Source organism: Sus scrofa, chromosome 7 (assembly GCF_000003025.6).
Source record: "Sus scrofa isolate TJ Tabasco breed Duroc chromosome 7, Sscrofa11.1, whole genome shotgun sequence".
NCBI classification, from domain to species: domain Eukaryota; kingdom Metazoa; phylum Chordata; class Mammalia; order Artiodactyla; family Suidae; genus Sus; species Sus scrofa.
In genome coordinates, this window is record NC_010449.5 from 52,248,787 (window position 1) to 52,267,099 (window position 18,313).

Here is an 18,313-nt window from a genome sequence, read left to right on the forward strand (position 1 = left end):
TCCATATACCGCGAGAGCGGCCCAAGAAAATGGCAAAAAGCCAAAAAAAAAAAAAAAAAATTACAACATTATCTTGTGGAGTTTATAATGTGTGTAGATATGATACCTACAACAGATATAGCATAAAGTATGGAGCAGGGATGGTAGTAAATGGACCTATTTGGTTATAAGGCTTCTACATTTTTTGTGAAGTCTTACAATACTAAGTAGGTATGAAAACTAAAGTAGTTACATTGTAATACTAGAGAAATTACTAAAATATAGGATAAAGAGGTACAGCTAATTGTCAATACATGAAATGAAATTTTTTAAAAAAGATAACTATGCCAAAAGAAGACAGGAAAGGGAGAACAAAGGAACAAAAGCCAGAAGGGAATAAAAACAAATGATAGATCAAAATCCAACCATATCAATTATTACATTAAATATCTATGGACTAAACAGTCCAATTTATTTTTATTTATTTATTTATTTTTGTTATTTCCCCAATACAGTTTTTTTCCTACTGTACAGCGTGGTGGTCCAGTTACACATACATGTGTACATTCTTTTTTCTCACATTATCATGCTCCATCATAAGTGACTAGACATAGTTCCCAATGCTACACAGCAGGATCTCATTGCTAATTCATTCCAAAGGCAATAGTATAAACAGTCCAATTTAAAGGCAGAGATTACCAAAGTGAATAAAAAGCAAGACTCAACTATATCCTGTCTGCAAGAGATACACCTCAAATATAGACACAGATAAAAAGTAAATGAATGGTGGAGTTCTCTGGTGGCTCATTGTATTGGGGATCCAGTATTGTCACCACTATGGCTCTGGTTGCAGCTATGCAACCAGGGGTCTGATCCCTGGCCCTGGAATTTCCACATGCCACAGTAGGTGTGTCCAAAAAAATAAAAGTAAATGAATGGCAAAAGATATACCAGCAAATAGTGAGCATAATATTAAATAAAATAGACTTCAAAGCAAAAACTATTAGCAGAGATAAGGATCAACATCTGTAACCATAAGGAGTCAATTCATTAGAAAAACATAACAATAATAAAATGTTTACACAGCTAATAATAGCGTTTCAAAATCCGCAAGGCAAAATTTGACAGAATTGCAAGGAGAAATGGGAGTTCCTGTTGTGGCTTGATGGTAACAAACCTGAATAGTATCCATGAGGATGCAGGTTTGATCCCCAGCCTTGCTCAGTAGGTTAAGGATCCAGCGTTATGATGAGCTGCGGTGTAGGTCACAGACACAGCTCAGATCCCGTGTTGCTGTGGCTATGGCCAGCAGGTGCAGCTTCGATTCAACCCCTAGCCTGGGAACTAGGTGCAGCCCTAAAAAGCAAAGAAAAAGGACAGTTTCACAATCATAATTACTATGCCTCAATTGATAGAAAAACTACACAAAAAATCAGCAAAGACATAGATAATCTGAACATTATCAGTCACCCTGACCTAATTGATATTTATAGAACATTACAGGCTAAATGTGCAAATATTTTCAAGTGCACACAGTATGTTTACTAATATAGACCATATGTTAGTCAATAAAGCAAGTCTCAATAACACGAAAGGAATTAAACCATGCAGTTTATTCTCTGACCACAGTAGGGTAGGTGTGGGGCAGTAAAGGGAGAAGAGTGGGTTCAGTCAGCAGGCACCAGTGGCAGTGGCAGCACAAGCAGGTATGGGGTAGGGGCTGAACACCAGGAGGAGGAGAGAGGTGGGTGAGGGCACCAGTTACCCACTCCAGACCCCAGCCTTGCCGTCTCTGGCTGCCACTTGCCCCTCAAGCTGCCAGGAGGTGGGAGTAGTGCCATCAGATTGGCCCAGATGGTGATGCTTAAAACGGGGCTCCAGGGCTTCCTGCTTGGCTCCTCTGTCTCCCTGAGGGGTGGACAGCTAGTCGTTCCAGCTCTGGCCACAGAGGAGAGCACCTAGCAAGGTACAGAGGGGACTACTGCAAGGTGATCTTCTTGGGCTGGGGGCTGGCATTCAGGTGGGATTACAGTGGGCCAAGAGGGAGGGGGTGACCAAAGGCTTTGTAAAGGAAGGAAGGGCTAGCCTAAGCTGTGCTGGGGGCTCATAGGAACAGCCTGCTTTGCCCCAGTGGGGAGCCCTAACCTTTGTTCTGGCTGGAGGTGGCCAGCCAAGAGCAGTGACTGCCAAACCTTGCCTCTCACAAAGGAATCCTTTGTCTAGTGTTAGACTCAACGGGGGATGGAAAGTCAAGCCAAACCACAGCCCCATGACCGAGAGTCACTACAAGCCCTAATGCTCAGTGATAGGACCCCACTGGGCTTCAGGGATCTCTGGGAGAAGGGCAGGGGCCCTTTGGAACCAACCTCTGGGGCCCCGAAGAGACTGCTTGTCATCCCCATGCCCAGTTCCAGGGCCACCCTCACCACTGTTCCCCTGAAGGCCTCAGGGTGAGAGGAAAAGGAGCTCAGGCCTCCAGTGAGGAGCCCCAATGGGGTGGCAACATTGCCAAGCCAGGTGCCCAGAGCGTGGGATGCTCTGTTCCCTGAGCTCTTACCCACAACTCCAGGACCCTGCTCCTTTTCCCTTATTATGAAGACAACGGTGGCTAGGCTCAAAGAAAGCTGAGGGGAAGGTCAGGAAGAATACAGGGATTCAATAATTCCTGGTGGTGGGCTCCTGGGAAGAGGGTGCTTCTGCCAGCAGCATGAGGGGACAGTACTGTACAGTGGTTAAGGTCATGGGTACTGGAACCAGACGGCCTGGGCTTGAATCCTCGTTCCTCCACTTACTACTTTATAACCCCAGCACCCTCTCCAAGCCTCAGTTTCCCCATCTGTTCAATTGGAAAGGTAACAACAGTATCTATTTCATGACACTGCTGTAAGAGCTAAATGGGGCTTTAACATAGTTTCTGGCAATAAATGTTATTATGGATGGAGCCTACATGTTTATCTGAGGGGGCGTCTCCTTTTCCAAACCTTGACTCAAAGTCCAGGGACCCAGCTGATGGTAGCCAAAGTGCCTCATCACCCCCATCACCACTGGGAAATTTTCAGAGGGAGAGTCAGGGGTGGGGCCCTGCTCTCCAAGGCCTTTCCAGCTGGGTGACTGCCTGAGAGCTCTGGGGCAGGGGTCACAGGGAGGCAGCCAACCTCTGAGGGCCCATTGTTTTTCTCCTCTGAGCTGAGAAAGACACTTTCTCCCCACCCCTCCTCCCTTGACGTCCAACGCTGCATGCTCAAGCGCAGACTGAAGATAAACAAACCCTGCCTGTCTCTCCTTGTCTTGCTCACAAAGAGCTGTCAGTGCCTCACAATGGTCCTGTGATGCCCATCCTTCTAAGTTTATTATCCCCAGTTCACAGATGAGGAAGTTGAGGCCCAGAGAGAGGAAGTAGTTTATTTGATGTCCCATATAGAGAAGCAGCCCAGCCCAGACTGTAGCCAGTATTGCAACACAGACTCACGGACACACCAAATCCACAGCCATGCATTGACACACAGACAAAGAGCCGCACATGCAGGGCGCACTGCTGAGTAGAGAGAGGTGAGGGGCAGTGGTTTGGACCCTCACTCCCCAGGAGCCAGGTGGTGACAGCCATTTTTGTTTTGTTTTGTCTTTTACCCCCTAGATGAGCTTCGCCTCCCAGGTAAATGGAACAGAAGTCCTCAGCTTGTCTTGTCATTTCCCCAGTGTGTGTGGGGGTGCCTGCTGCCCTAACACAGGCCAGGACAGTCCACCCTCTTCCACAGCTGTGACCACTACTTGACCTAGTGGGTATGGCAGGAGTGGGAAGCAAGAGATGCTGCTAGTGGATTACAGGAGCATGTGACTAAAGTCCAAAGAGCTGTTCACATAACCGGGTCCTCCCTGTGGTCTCCTGAGGTTAAGAGAGATGGGAGAGGGGAGACCTGAGCTTAAGGTAACCAACTGTCCAAGTTTTCCTGGGTTCCTGGGATGCAGGGTTTTCTATTGATTGACTGATTGCCGCACCTGCACATGTAGAAGTTCCCAGGCTGGGGTTCGAACCTATCCCACAGCAGTGACCCAAGCTGCTACAGTGACAATGCCAGATCTTTAACCCATTGTGCCACAAGGGAACTCCACCGAGTTTTCAAATTTAAAACCTAGAAAGTCCCACACAAACTGGGATGAGTTGATCCCCTGAGTCTTCCATAGCTCCCCGTTTGGAAAAATGAGGTTCACCCTGTAATACATAAAGGATATTGTAAACTGGGGCCAGGAGGGAAGGGGAGGGTCAGAGATAGGAGAGACTTGGCAGGCCACCTAGTGGTTGGCACTCTGCAGTGTGGGCTTGGGCAGCTCGGCTCCTCATTTTTAGGTGGATCCTTCCCACCAAATCACATCTGGAGGAGTCAATCTCTTCCCTTCCAAAATAGATACCCAGAGACCTGGGGTGGTGGGCCACTTTATTCTCCCAGCTCCTCTGCTAACTCCGGATGGTTCAGTGCTCAATAAGCCCTACTTTTAGCCCCTTTCCCAGGCTCTCTCTGAGACCCAAGCTCAGGCGTAGCCCAGCAGGCCATCCTCCCAAGTTCCAAAAGCCCTCTGTTCTCAGTAAAGATAGGAGAAATCCGAAATGTATTTCTCACTTCCTTATAGAAGAAAAAAAAAAAAAAGAGGAAAGGGAGGTGATTGATGTTTAGATCAAAGGGCACAAGAAACAGAGTCTTAGAGGTATTAAGCTGTGGGCCCTCTGGCAACATGTAATCTCTGTGAACCTCAGTTCTTTATTGTGAAAAGGCAGATACTGTACCTATCTTGTGGGATTGTATTACACATGAAATGAGCTGCTGCTCAACAGATGTTGGTGGCTGAAGTTGTTGGAGGACTCTTTCTCCACTTAGACTTGGGAGGAGATCCCTGTCTTGGGCCAGATCTCACCCAGGTTTGTTTCTTTGGGACTCTTGCTCGTCTCAGGTACACATGCCCCCTGGCATTGCCTCCAGGGAATAGCAAGAGGGGAGATGATTGGGGAAGGGGCTGGGTGGGGGGAAGAATGGAGAGACTGGAATTTGAGATAAGAAAACTGGGGGTGAGACGGAGGTCCCAATTACTGGACACCGAAGGAAGGCTCAGGGCAGAATTTATCCATGATGCCCAGGCCTCTGAAGTTCCTCAGCACAGGGAAGCAGGTGTGGGGTAATGAAGACATTTACCTGGGGCCTAGCCCAAGCCAGGCCTCCCTGTGCCCTGGGTGGCCCATCTGACCCATGATTAGTGGAAGGAACCGGCTTATCTTTCATCCCGGCCCAGCGATCTGGTCCATTTCTCCTCCCAGGGCCTGACCGGCGCAGTCAGCACCATTTCTTCCTCACTGAAGCTTTCCTTGGGTCACCATTTCGAGCCTGTGGAGTAGGAGGGCAGTGACCCTGAGCCGGGAGACTCTTCCTGTTCAGGCTGATGTCCCCTACTGGACACTGGTGTGGGGCCCACGTGGGCGTGTATTGCGGCCGTGGAGAGATCATCCACTTTGAGGGTGAGTGTCTCGGCTGAAACACAGGCCCCAGTCTTCGGAGACTGCCCATCAAGCCTCACTCCACCAGTGAGTGGGCCTCGCTGGGACGAAGACTGCAGGTCCACAAGCTGATGGTGCGGGTCTCTGAAGACAGATGCTTGGGCACCCGGGTTATGGGGTTTCGGGCTTCGGGACCCCCGGGAGATGGAGGTGCGGGATGTTGGGGTTGGAGCCATATAGGACCTAACCTGGCTCTGATCCGCACTCATCCGATGGTCCCGCAGGCAAGAATCCTGGTCGCTGCGGGCCTCACACATTTCTGGGCTACTGCAAAGGCGTTGTATCCAAACAAGGGCAGGGCCGCTGCTGCACTCCTCCTTGCTTTGGTATGTACTGGGTAGATGCAGCGGCGTTGACCTCGAAGTGCTGGAGCGCCGCATCCGTGAAGCCATGGACGCTGACCCCCCTCCCTATCACCCCACGCTCAGCAACTGTGTGCACTTTGCAATGCAACTGCTCAGTCCAAGGCCCAACGTGGATATCAGACAAACAGACGGGAATCCCATTAGTTCGGTGAGCATGGCCCAGCTAACCAGGCAGGACTCTAACCTCGCCTCCAGAGCCGGTTAACAAAAGTAGCTAATGAACAAGCTCCTGGAAATTTCAGGGCCTTCCTATCCCGGGCATGTTTCTTTTTTCTTTTTTGCTTTGTAGGGTCACACCCGCAGCATATGGAATTTCCCAGGCTAGGAGTTGAATTGGAGCTGTAGTCTCCGGCCTGCGCCACAGCCACAGAGGCAACGCCAGATCCTATCCGCCTCTGCGACCTACACAGCAGCTCACAGCAACACTGGATCCTTAACCCACTGAGCAAGGCCAGGGATCCAGCCCACATCCTCATGGATACTAGTCTGATTATTTCCACTGCACCACAGTGGGAACTCCCTGGGCATGTTTCTTAAACTCCAGATCCACTTTACTCTGGCAGACCCAAAGCCCCCAGCTGCAAACTCGGCCTGCTAACTCATCAAGTTTCTACTCCCCAGAAACCCTTTTGGGCCCACTCTAGGAAGATCCCAGCTCGCCGTAACTATCACATCCATTTACTTCAGCCTGCATCAGCCAGGCACTGGTGTGGGCCTGGTCCACTCTCATTCCCATTCCCCCCACCCCCAACCCACCTTTAGAATCAAGCTCCATCTTTCTGGGCCTGCCCATTTCCACCCAAGCCCACCAGTTCTGGTTCTGAAGACACAGGTACCCCATCTATATATAGATCAAGACTCAGCCCTATGGACCCTTCCACTCTCCAAGTCCAGCCCTCCTCACCTCCTCTCCTAAGCCCAGCCAAGAGACCCCAGCTATTCACCTTGATGCCCCAAACTCAGCTAGAACCCACCCTTCCCCCAGCCTAATCATTACTTGCCCTCTGGAACCAAGCTGTCTTTCCTTGAGGTACTGTCGGCCGTGAGAGAGGAGCTGGAGACCTCACAAGATCCAGGAGTCCTGGCAGTCAAACCCAACCCTAATCTAACCTTTTCCCTTTTCCTTCTTTCCTAGGTGTCGGTGGAGGTGGACTTGACCATGGACCAGCTATGACCTCAGGCACTCCTGGGTGGGCATGGGGGCTTCAGAAATGGTCATTAAACTATTTTCTAAAGCTGAATTCAAGGTTCATTGACCTCTGTATTCTGTCCCCATCTCTCTACATCTGCATCTACATCTACAGCAGACTTCTGTAGGCTCCTTGGTGCTCTTGGACCAATTTTCTTTAAATTCTATCACCTCCAGGAAGCCCTCTGGCTTCCCGGTGAGAAACCAGGACTCTGGGTCAGAGGGGTGGAAGGAGGACAGGGACGATTCTTGATCTCTGACCCAGCCTCTGAATGCGGTGCCTCTTTCCCATTCTAGGACCCTCAGCCTTGTAGCACAGTCCTCTCTTAGACCCCCACCCCCTTTCCTTCTTCAGCAAGGATGCGAGCATCCAAGCTTGTGTCTGGAATGAGTGGAGCCCCTAGAGGCCGTTCCGCTGAGACCCGGTAGTCAGGGGTGAGTAAAGGCGTTCTGCAATCCCAGAAGGCCGTCCCATTATCGGTCCAGCAACCTCCACCCACCCCGAGACTGGCAGGTGCATCAGGTCCCTTTAAAGAGAAGGAACCCTCCTTATAAGGGGGTGGGGGATTTCCAAGGAATTGGGGCGGGGCTAGCCCTTGATGCACCGCCCCTCCCGCTCCCTCCGCGGACACGCCCTCCGCCCCGCAGGCGCCGGTAGCTTTAAGAACCTCAATTCCCTCTGTCCTGATTGATAAATCCGCGCGCAGCCTCCAGCACCGCAGATTGCGGCCTCTGCAGAGCCCAGGCCGCGCCGCCAACCTCGCCGGTCCAGCCTGCGTTCCCTTCCTCGGCCCTTGTCGTATCCCGGCGGCGCCGCGTCCTCCTCAGCGAGGCCCTCTCCCCTGCTGCCCCATGTCGGCTGCCCCCGCCTACAGCGAAGACAAGGGCGGCTCCGCTGGCCCCGGGGAGCCCGAGTACGGCCACGACCCAGCGAGCGGCGGCATCTTCTCCTCTGACTACAAGCGGTGAGGGAACTCGCCAAGAGGGTGAATGGGCCGGGACTGGCAGGGCCTGGCCTCGGCAGACGCACGCTGGTACCATGGACAGCGCCCTGGCCTGTCCGCCGTGGCCCAGCCCAGGCCCCGCCCAGCCCCCTCCCGCCGCGGGCACCAGCCCTAGAGACCCCAATCCCCTACGCCAGCACCCTGCCGGGAGGGACCAGCCTAGAACCCGGGAAGGGAGGGTGGAGGTTGGCGGGGGATGGGCCAGCCAGCTCTTTTTCTGGAGGACGGAGCCTCCCGCCCCAGGTGTTTCTCCTGTTTGTAGGCTGGATTACAGGTTCCCCGTCTTTTTTTATGCTTGGCGAACTGACTTCAAAAGAATGTGGGGGAGGGATCCGGCGAGCTTGCGCTGACGCCTGTCCTCCAAGGCAGGTCCTGAAATAGACTCCTAGGCCTGGCCCCTCCTAAAATCCTTCCCCCCTCATTCTGGCCGTCCCCACGTTCTTATCCCTATCTTCTGTCTGGCGCTCACACTCCTGCACCCCACATCGCTCCTATAGTTCAACTCTATTTTAACTTCCCTCTCTTCTCCGCCTTTGGCTCATTCATTCGTTCATTTGTAAATTCTGAAAAGAAGCTTTTTTTTTTTTTGGCATTTTTGTCTTTTTTAGGGCCGTACCCAGGGCATATGTAGGTTCCCAGGTCTAATCGGAGCTACAGTTGCTGGCCTACCCCACAGCCACAGCAACGCCAGATCTGAGTTGTGTCTGGAACCTACACCACAGTTCCCGGCAACGCCAGATCCTTAGGCCGGGGTTGGAACCTGCAACCTCATGGTTCCTGGCCAGATTCGTTTCCTCTGTGCCACAACGGGAACTCCTGAAAACAAGCATTTTTTTAAGTGCCTACTCTGTCAAGTCTTGTACTAGTCACTGTGAATGCAGCTGTGAACATAAAATAGTCTTTGTCAAGTTGCTCTAGGGGAGAGTGCAGGGAAGAATCTGTCAGTGACAATTCAAATAGTGGGGGCTGTCAGATGAGAGGAGCTGGTCCCTGGGCCTGGAGTGAAGGGAGAGGGGAGAGCCAGGGATGTTTCAAGCAGAGGAAAGAGCTTTTTTTATCAAGGTGTGGAGGTGAAAGTAAGTCAGGTCACAGGTTTCATAGGTCTTAATATGGTATGGCCAGAATCTGAAGGGTTCCAAGCAGGCAATAGCAGATTTGCATTTTAGAAGGATCCTAAGCAGGGAGTTCCTTGCTGGGCCTCGTGGCGAAGGATCCTGCATTATCACCGCTGTGGCTCAGGTTTATCCCTGGCCCTGGAATTTCCACATGCTGTGGGCAGGGCCAAAAAAAACAAAGAAAGAAGGATCCCAAGCTGGATTATGGAGAACAAGGCATGCTGGACTGAGCAGAAGACAATAAAGGGGTGTTTAATTTGGAGAAGGGGAGCACGATGGTGGCCTAGACTATGGGTGAGGCAGAGGACCTGAGGACTATTGAGGTGGTAGAAGCCACAAACCTGACGATTAACTGGCGGGGACAGAAAGGGGAAGGGGCAGGGAGAATAGAAGGACAATTTTAGGTTACTAGTTCTTGTAATTGGATAGATGGTGGTGTCATGCACACCTTGGTGGTGTGATTGGAAAGAAAGACAATACAAACAAATTTGTGGAAAACCGTGTTGATCCTGCCTTTTGACATGCTGATATTGTAAATTTAGAGGCACATTCAAGTCTAGGAGGTAGCTGGATATTAGACTTTGGATTCCAGGAGAGATTATTAGCATATATATATTTTGTTAAAGCATGTGAAGTGAAGATAACCTAGGAAGCATGTATAAAATGAGTTCAGACAGGGCACAGATAGGAACCCTGAAGGCATGGAATTAAGGGTGACCAGAGAGCAGGGGGAAGGTGTTTAAAGGTAACTGAGAAAAAGTAAGGCAAGGGCCAGAGGAAAAGCAAAATGTGGTTTCAAGAAGGGAACAGTCAGCACTGTCAATGCCCCATAAGGTCAACTCAAACAAGAAGATAAATAAATGGTGACCATTGGCTTGACAAAGAGCAAGTCAACCCCTCCCTGCTCCACTTCATCTCCTGCCCTGAGGGGACCAGCTCTGGCCAAATCAGAAGAGAAGAAGGTAGACCATTTTCGCCCTAACATTCTATTATGAACAATTTTTAATATACTGAAAAGTTGAGTGAATAATACAATGAATATATGTATACCCACCACCTAGATTTAACCATTGTTGACATTTTGCCGTATTTGCTTTGTCTAACCATCTGTCTACAAATATTTTTGGCTGAACCATGTGAATTACAGACATCATGGCCCCTCAGCCCTAAATTCTAATCAGCATCTAAAGCCAGATTAGGAGCTCCTGTCGTGGCACAGTGGAAGCCAATCCAACTAGGAACCATGAGGCTGTGGTTTCAATCCCTGGCCTTGCTCAGTGGGTTGAAGATCCGGCATTGCTGTGAGCTGTGGTGTATGTAGGTCGTGGATGCAGCTCAGATCCTGCGTTGCTGTGGCTGTGGTGTAGGCCAGCGGCTGTAGCTCCTATTCGACCCCTAGACTGGGAACCTCCATATGCCACGAGTGTGGCCCTAAAAAGGCAATAAATAAATAAACAAATAAAGCCATATTAAAGTGAATAAGAGGTGAATAAATGCAACACAGTTGATGGGAATTTTGCTTTCAAGAAATGTGACTGTAAATGGGAGCGAGGGAAAGAGTTGTTGGAGGAGAACATCAGTTCAAGACGGTGTCTTTATTTTATTTTAGTTGTTGTTTTTGTTTGTTTACTATTAGGATGGGAGAGCCCTGAGCAGGTTTAACTGCCAGTTGGGAGCAGCCAGTAGTGTGGAAGAGGCTGAAAGGAACTGAAGGAGGCTGTGATCCCTGAGTGATAGGAGGGGAGGCTTGCTGAGTCAGGTGGGAGGACTGGTTTGCCTCGGAGGAGGACCAGCTCCGCCCAGGGGTAGGCGGGCACAGGGGAGGAGAGCATAGATGTAGATGTTTGGGAGCTGCAGGGGATTTGATCTAAGGTTTTTTGGTTTTGGGTTTTTGTTTTTTGTTTTTTTGTTTGTTTTTTTTTCTGTAAGAAGCAAGTAGGGAAGCATCAAGGGCAAAGCTGTGTGTGCGAATTTAAGGATCATCGAGTGGGTTTGAAAGACAGCCAATAAAGCCAACCACTCCTGGCAGGGTAGGGGCCCAGGGGACAAGAGGGCCAAGGATGTGAGTGAGGAGCAGTTGGAGGGGTGGACCTGGGGGGCTTAGACCAGGTATGGAGGAAGTAGGGATAAGAGAGCCCTGAAAAGAAGGGAAAAAATAAAGGAACTGGCCCTGGAAAAGCAGGTGAGGATCAAGAGTCAGGATCAGAGTGAGAAGGGAGCTTTCTGAAGAAGAGCATTTCTGGGGAGGCGGAGGTCCAGTTGTGGCAGGAAAGTGGTGAAGAATTCCTCACCTACATCTGGATCAACTCCCCTGCCCCTGGTCCCCTGCCTGGAGATTGGGGGTTGGCTTTGTCCCCAGTCCCTGCTCTCCTCCCCCGCGAGAGTCCTTGTCTCTGAGCAGTGAAAAGGAAACCAGAGCCTCCCTCCCCGTCAGTGTCTGGTTTCTGAGTTTCGGGGCGGGCCATCTGGTGACAGCGACAGGCATTCCTGGCTCCCTGGTCAGCTTGGTCCCATTTTGGAGCAGGACCTGGTGCCCAATGCAGCGATTCCTGCAGCTCCCAGGGGCCGTAGGGAGGCCAGGGGGCAGAGGGGCGTGTGGGGCCGATCAGGAGGCTGCCAGCCCTGTACTGGCCCCCGAAGGCGGGCCCCCACCCTGGTACCAGGCCCTGCAGCCGGAGGAGCTTCGGTGGCTCCAGGCTCCAGAGGAAGACACGACCCCAGAAACATCCCTGGAAGGACCCTGCCCAGAGCCTGGTCAAGGCCAGAGCCAGAACCAGCCACTACGGTACAGAGGGGCCCCAGGGACCCTCAGCCAGAAAGGCGAGGGGTGGGAAGCTGCCATTCTCATGCCAGACCCCTTTAAGGCCCATCTCTTCAGCGGGAGGACTGGGCCGGAATTTAGGGTCCAGAGGGGGAGGTAGGTGTTGGGGCACAAAAGTTTGCATGAGGGTAGGTGAGCTTAGTTCCCTGGAAGCTCCAAGGGGAGGAGGATAGTAGATTATTTGAGGGTAGAGTAAATGTTTGACCTTTTCCTCCCCCCAGGTCCTGGCTAGAGGGGGTTCTGAGTTAGGTTAGGACAAGCACAGGATAAGCTGGCCTCTCCCATCCAGTGGGTTGAAACTTGGGTGGTGAGGGGAGGGAGAAAGCTGTATATCAGGCAAGGGGAGTATGTCTGGCCTCAGATGACATATTCTACCCCCTGGCTGGCTCCAGCTACCCTCAGAGAGTCCCTCTGGCCAAGCCAGGCCAGGGATCAGGTCACTGTGAGAGCCATGGGAGGGGATCTGACTGCGGGAGATGAACCTTCCAAGGCCTGAGAGTGTGGCTGTGTTCCCTTCCTCCCCGTCTTGGGAACATAGGCTGGTGGGAGCAAAGATGAGGGCCGGTGGGGGGGGAGGGGTGTCACACTCCAGGAGGGAGCTTTGTCTGTGTTGGTGGGCAGCTGACAATCCTGCCTGTGCTGTATCTGCTGTGTACTTGCAGTCTGTCCTCTCCCTCTATTCCCCTTTGCACAGGGCCCTGGAGCCCTCAGGAGCCTGTAAGGTATGCACTAGGCTGGGCCAGTGGCAGCAGTGTGGGTGTGCGCATTTGACACGGGTGTGTGGCATCTGTGGGGCTGATGCAGATACCCCGGGTGTGAGGGAGTCTGCTTTAGGGAGCTCCCAGATTTAAAGGGGCCAGGTCCCAGGGAAGTTACCCCAGGCTGACCAGTGAGGATGTGACCCCTCAGAAGGAGGTCAGAGGATCTGTGAGTCTGGACATATTTGATCTTGGAAGCCTAAATTTATCATCAAGAATCTCAAATAGGGGTCCACAGGCCATTTTGGTGAACAAGACTAAAGTAACCCAGAGTCATCAAAAAAGTGTTTGTGGGAGTTCCTGCTGCAGCACAAGGGGATCCATGGCGTCTCTGGAGCACTGGGACGCAGGTTTGATCCCCAGCCTGGCACAGTTGTGTTAAGGATCTGGTGTTGCCACAGCTGCAGTGTAGGTCACAAGAGACTTGGATCTGATCCCTGGCCTGGGAACTCCATATGCTGCGGGCAGCCAAAAAAGAAAAAAAAGAGGTGTTTGTGTATGCAGTGTGTGTGTTTGTGGGGGAACACGTGTGGGGTATGTGCATCATGTGGGATGTGCATGTCTAGCCCAGGGTTCACGGTGGGAATGTGTCTGTGGATGTTTACAGGGATTTGTAGGTGAGGTGTTTGGTCCATAGGTGTGTGGGTTTATGTGTTGAGAGTTTGCTTTTGTGGGAAGTGTCTATATGTGTGGCATGTGTGTCTATGATTGTGTGGGGATTGTGGGTGTTTGTAGGATTTTTGTGGTGTGTGTGGGGAGTTATGTATGAATTGTATGTGTCTGGGGATATAGGTGTGTCTTTGGGAGTATGGATATGTCTGTGGGAGAGATATGGGGGTGTATGGGTAGTACCAGCGTTTGGCGGGGGTGTTGGTGTGTGCGTGTGTCTGTCGGGGTGTGTTGACTGTGTGGTTGTATGTATGGAGGATCCTAGGTGTGCAGTGGTGTGCATTTGTATACTGGGAAAGGCTGCACTCAGCTCTGTCATTCTTTCCACACCTTCTCTGCTGCCCAGGCCCAGCTGAATGGTCTGTACCTCTGTCAGCAGCCATGTGTCCTGAACTCAACAAGCCTAGGTTTGTGTTTATGAGAGGGACAAGGTGGTTGTCTTCTGGCTTGGCCATGGGGAGTAGAAGATGTCCTCTAGTTTGGGAGGTTATCCTCCTGAATGGAGGAGTTTTTTAATTTAGTTTAGTTTTGTTTTTTAAGGGCCACATCCACAGCATGTGGAAATTCCTGGTCAAGGGGTCGATTCAGAGCTGCAGCTGCCAGTGTACACCCAGCCACAGCAACATGGGATCCAGCCCTGGATCCTTAACCCACTGAGGGAGGCCAGGGATTGAACCTGAATCTTCACAGATACTATGTCAGGTTCTTAACCCACTGAGCTACAGTGGGAACTCCTGTGTTGTTGGTTTTTTTAAATTGAAGTATAGTTGATTTACACTGATGTGTTAGTTTCTGGTTTATAGCAAAGTGATTCAGTTATACATATACATATATATAAATTTTTTTTTATTTTAGTGATTTTTTTTTCCATTATACCTGGTTTATAGTGCTCTGTCAATTTTCTACTGTACAGCAAGGTGACCCAGTCACACATACGTATATACATTCTTTTTTCGCACATTAGCATGCTCCATCGTAAGTGACTCAATGTAGTTCCCAGTGCTACACAGCAGGATCCCATTGCTATATATATTGAATACAATTCCCTGTGTTATATAGGACCTTGTTGTTTATCTATTTTACATATAGTAGTTGGTATCTGCTAATCCCACACTCCTAATTTATCCCTCTCCCACTATTTTCCCCCTTTGGTAACCATAAGTTTGTTATCTGTGTCTGTGAGTCTGTTTCTGTTTTGTATCATATATATATATATTTTTTTTTTGTCTTTTTGCCATTTCTTGGGCTGCTCCCACGGCATATGGAGGTTCCCAGGCTAGGGGTTGAATCGGAGCTTTAGCCACCGGCCTACGCCAGAGCCACAGCAACGCGGGATCCGAGCCGCGTCTGCAACCTACACCACAGCTCACGGCAACGCCGGATCGTTAACCCACTGAGCAAGGGCAGGGACTGAACCCGCAACCTCATGGTTCCTAGTCAGATTCGTTAACCACTGCGGCACGAGGGGAACTCCTGTATCATATTTTAAATTGCACATATAAGTGGTATCACATGGTATTTGTCTTTCTCCTCTGACTTACTTCACTTAGTATGATAATCTCCAGGTTCATCCATACTGCTGCACATGGCATCATTTTATTCTTTTTTATGGGTGAGTAGGATCCATAAATGGAGAATTTTTAGATTAACATGGGTGGGGCTGGATCGTCTGCCCTCATCTGATAGCTAGCAAATCCTCTGTGTTCTGCAAAGTATCAATTATGTACTTTGCTTTCCATCAAAAATTTTTTCAGTAAAGATATTTTTTAAATCCTTGGAACATCCATTTCTTAGCACTCCTCCTGTCCTTTCTGATTTTATCTGTTAAGCATTCACACATTTCTGCAAAATGCAGCCCTATGACTAGGTGTATGTGATGTCAGCTTCTCTTCCTCTTAGCATTTGTCACTTACTCATTTCTCAGCATCAGCACCAGTCACACTTGCCTCTTTATGACTGTTATCATGCTCTTCCCTCTCCTAATATCACTGCTTCCCATTTCTGATTTTCTGTCACTTCTAAATGTTTTGCCTCAGTGACAATTTTTTGTACACACTGCTTTTTAATTCTTACCATTGGTGGTACTTGTTCTGGCTAGGTTCTCATGCCTGGGTCAAAGCTGTGGATTATCTGAGTATCATCTGGGAGATTAGAGAATGTTCAGAATTGTCTGGGCAAGATATGAATGCACCAATGGTCCCCCAGCTCTGTCAGCTGTGTACAGACACATTTTCCCACAAAGTTATTCACACTTCTCTGTTCATTTCTTTGACCACCAGCCCCTGGACCTCTGGGTTGGTTGTTCACTGCACAAGGTCACATGGCCAAGGCACACCAAACCATGCTCCTTTCACTGAATGGGGAGCAATAGCTCAGGGCTGCGTCTACCTGGAGGGGCAAATGTATGGCAGATGGGCTTGTAAAAGCCCTGACAGTGAACCCTGGATATAGACCCTAAATTTATATCAGTACTTCATCTGTTTTGAATATTAAACTTTTATGCACCATATCTCAAATGCATTCCTTTCTGTTGCTGTCACGGGTTGAAATGCATCCCCCTAAAATTCATAATGTGACTGCATTTGGAGATAGGGCCTTTAAAAAGGTAATTAAAACAAAGGAAGGAAAAAAAATGTATACATGTAAGTGTAACTTAGTCCCCATGCTGTACAGCAGAAAAAATAAATAAATAAAATAAGTAAATAAATAAAATAAAAAGGTAATTAAGTTAAAATGAGGTCATTAAGGTGGGCTCTAATCCACCTTAATGGTGTCCTTATAAGAAGAAAAATTTGGACACAAAGACAGATAGAGGGAAGTCTGTGTGAAGCCATAGGAAGACAGCCAACAACAAGCTAAGAAGAGAGACCTAAGAAAACGCCAGCCCTGCTGACACCTTGGTCTCAGACTTCTAGCCTCCGGAATCTGAGAAAATAAGGTTAGATTGTTAAGCTGCTCTGTCTGTGGTACTGTTAAGCAGACTTAGCAAACGAATACAGTTGCCTTATTTTTTTCCCTTAAATTTATTTTTATATACCAAAATTTTAAATAATTAAGCCTTGCCATCATATTACCGTTTAATTTTATGGCCTTGAAAATTGTAATTTACCCTTCTTCCATATGTAAAAATAACTATAAAACAGATGTGAGATTTATTTTGCGATTTAAAATACAAGTTAAATTCTTTGCCACATAGCAGCTGTCTCAACAACCTTTGACAAAAGACCTCCATTGAAATTTCAACAGCCATTGCATGGAATTTATACATTGGTTTAAGGAATACCTTTATTCCCCTCCACCATGTGCCAGGGGTTGTTTATTCCTCATTTCTTTCTCCCATTTGGGTTTTATAACTTATTTGAATGACAGTTAAATGTTGAGTGATAGGTCCAGCCTTTGTTGTAAGGCCATCTCAACAGACTCTGGAGCATCTGGGACTCATCCAGGCCAGTCCTTGGAATCAGATCATTCTGGGAACACCCTGGGAGGGGGGGAAGCCAGGGCATTCTGTTCTTGTTTTGACACCCCCTCCCTTTCCCTGGATCTAGGTCCTTCTCGTCTATCCAACTGGCCATGTCCTGGGCAGGTGCTTACCTTTCCCACCCCAAATCCATCTTCTCGTCTCCTGGCTCTATTAGTTCCCCAGGGTTTCTATAACCACAAGCTAGGTGGCTTAAGCCAACAAATGTATTGACTTACAGTTCTGAAAGTTAGAAATCCAAAATCAAGGTGTCTACAGGGCCAGACTCCTCCTGAAACCTGTAGGGGAATCCTCCCTTGCCCCCTCCTAGCTTTAGGAGTTTCCTGCAATCTTTGGTATAGATGGATCACTCCAATCCTCTGTCTTCACAAGGCTTTCTCCTTGCATCTCTGCCTCTTCACAAGGCTGTCTTCTTTTAAGAACACCCAACATAGGAGTTCCCGACGTGGCTCAGTGGTTAACGAATCCGACTAGGAGCCATGAGGTTGTAGGTTCAGTCCCTGGCCTTGCTCAGTGGGTTAGGGATCCGGCGTTGCCGTGAGTTGTGGTGTAGGTCGAAGACGTGACTCGGATCCCATGTTGCTGTGGCTGTGGCGTAGGCTGGCGGCTACAGCTCCGATTAGACCCCTAGCCTGGGAACCTCCATATGCCATGCGAGTGGCCCTAGAAAAGGGAAAAAAAAAAAAAAAAAAACCCAACATAATTGAATTAGGGACCCACTCTACTCCAGTATTACCTCATTCTAACTTACCACAACAAAACAATTCTATTTCCAAGTAAGGTCACATTCTGAGATATTCAGGGTTAGGACTTCAACATATCTTTTTTGAAGGGGATACAACTCAAATCGTAATCTGGCTGGGCCCACGTGTTTCTCCTGACCCCAAGTCCCCCAATCTATATTTGACCACCTCCTCTTGTAGTTGGGTCCTGCCTGAGCCTTCCCTGCCCATGGCCCTTCTTCCTGCCTGGATCCTACTGACTGATAGCCCAGCCCCTGCCATTGTGTCCTCAGCTGACCTTTTGTGTCTCCCACCAGGCATGATGACCTGAAGGAGATGCTGGACACCAACAAGGATTCCCTCAAGCTAGAGGCCATGAAGAGGATTGTAGCGGTGAGGGGGGAAGCGGAGGTGGGGGGCGCTTACCTTGGGGGAGGGGTCTGGGAATCAAAGAGCAGATCTTCTTGGCTCCTCGTGGACCTTCCTGTACTGAGTGCTGGCCTCCCACCTTCTTCTTCTCCCCTTGCCCTGACCCACCACCCAGATGATTGCCCGGGGAAAGAATGCCTCCGACCTGTTTCCTGCTGTGGTGAAGAACGTGGCCTGTAAGAACATAGAGGTGAGCACTGCCTGGGGCGGGGGGTCTTTCGTGCCCACCTCACCAGGAA

At 49.5% G+C, this 18,313-nt stretch overlaps 1 protein-coding gene across 6 annotated transcripts in view; it reads left to right on the top strand.

Moving 5' to 3' along the window:
• Positions 1 to 18,313, top strand: part of AP3B2 (adaptor related protein complex 3 beta 2 subunit) — a 91,506-nt gene that overhangs the window by 46,138 nt on the left and 27,055 nt on the right. For 2 of the 6 annotated variants that reach the window (XM_021098893.1, XM_021098892.1), the window contains exons 3-7: positions 7,022 to 7,076; positions 7,373 to 7,510; positions 7,783 to 8,040; positions 17,963 to 18,038; positions 18,190 to 18,264. In XM_021098893.1, coding sequence (XP_020954552.1) covers positions 7,928 to 8,040; positions 17,963 to 18,038; positions 18,190 to 18,264 — 264 coding nt within the window. In that variant the 5' untranslated portion in view covers positions 7,022 to 7,076; positions 7,373 to 7,510; positions 7,783 to 7,927. Of the gene's footprint in view, positions 1 to 5,344; positions 5,483 to 5,761; positions 5,848 to 5,903; positions 6,035 to 7,021; positions 7,077 to 7,372; positions 7,511 to 7,680; positions 8,041 to 17,962; positions 18,039 to 18,189; positions 18,265 to 18,313 lie in introns of those variants that run through there. The other 4 variants (XM_021098889.1, XM_021098888.1, XM_021098887.1 and 1 more) reach the window with 4 other exon arrangements.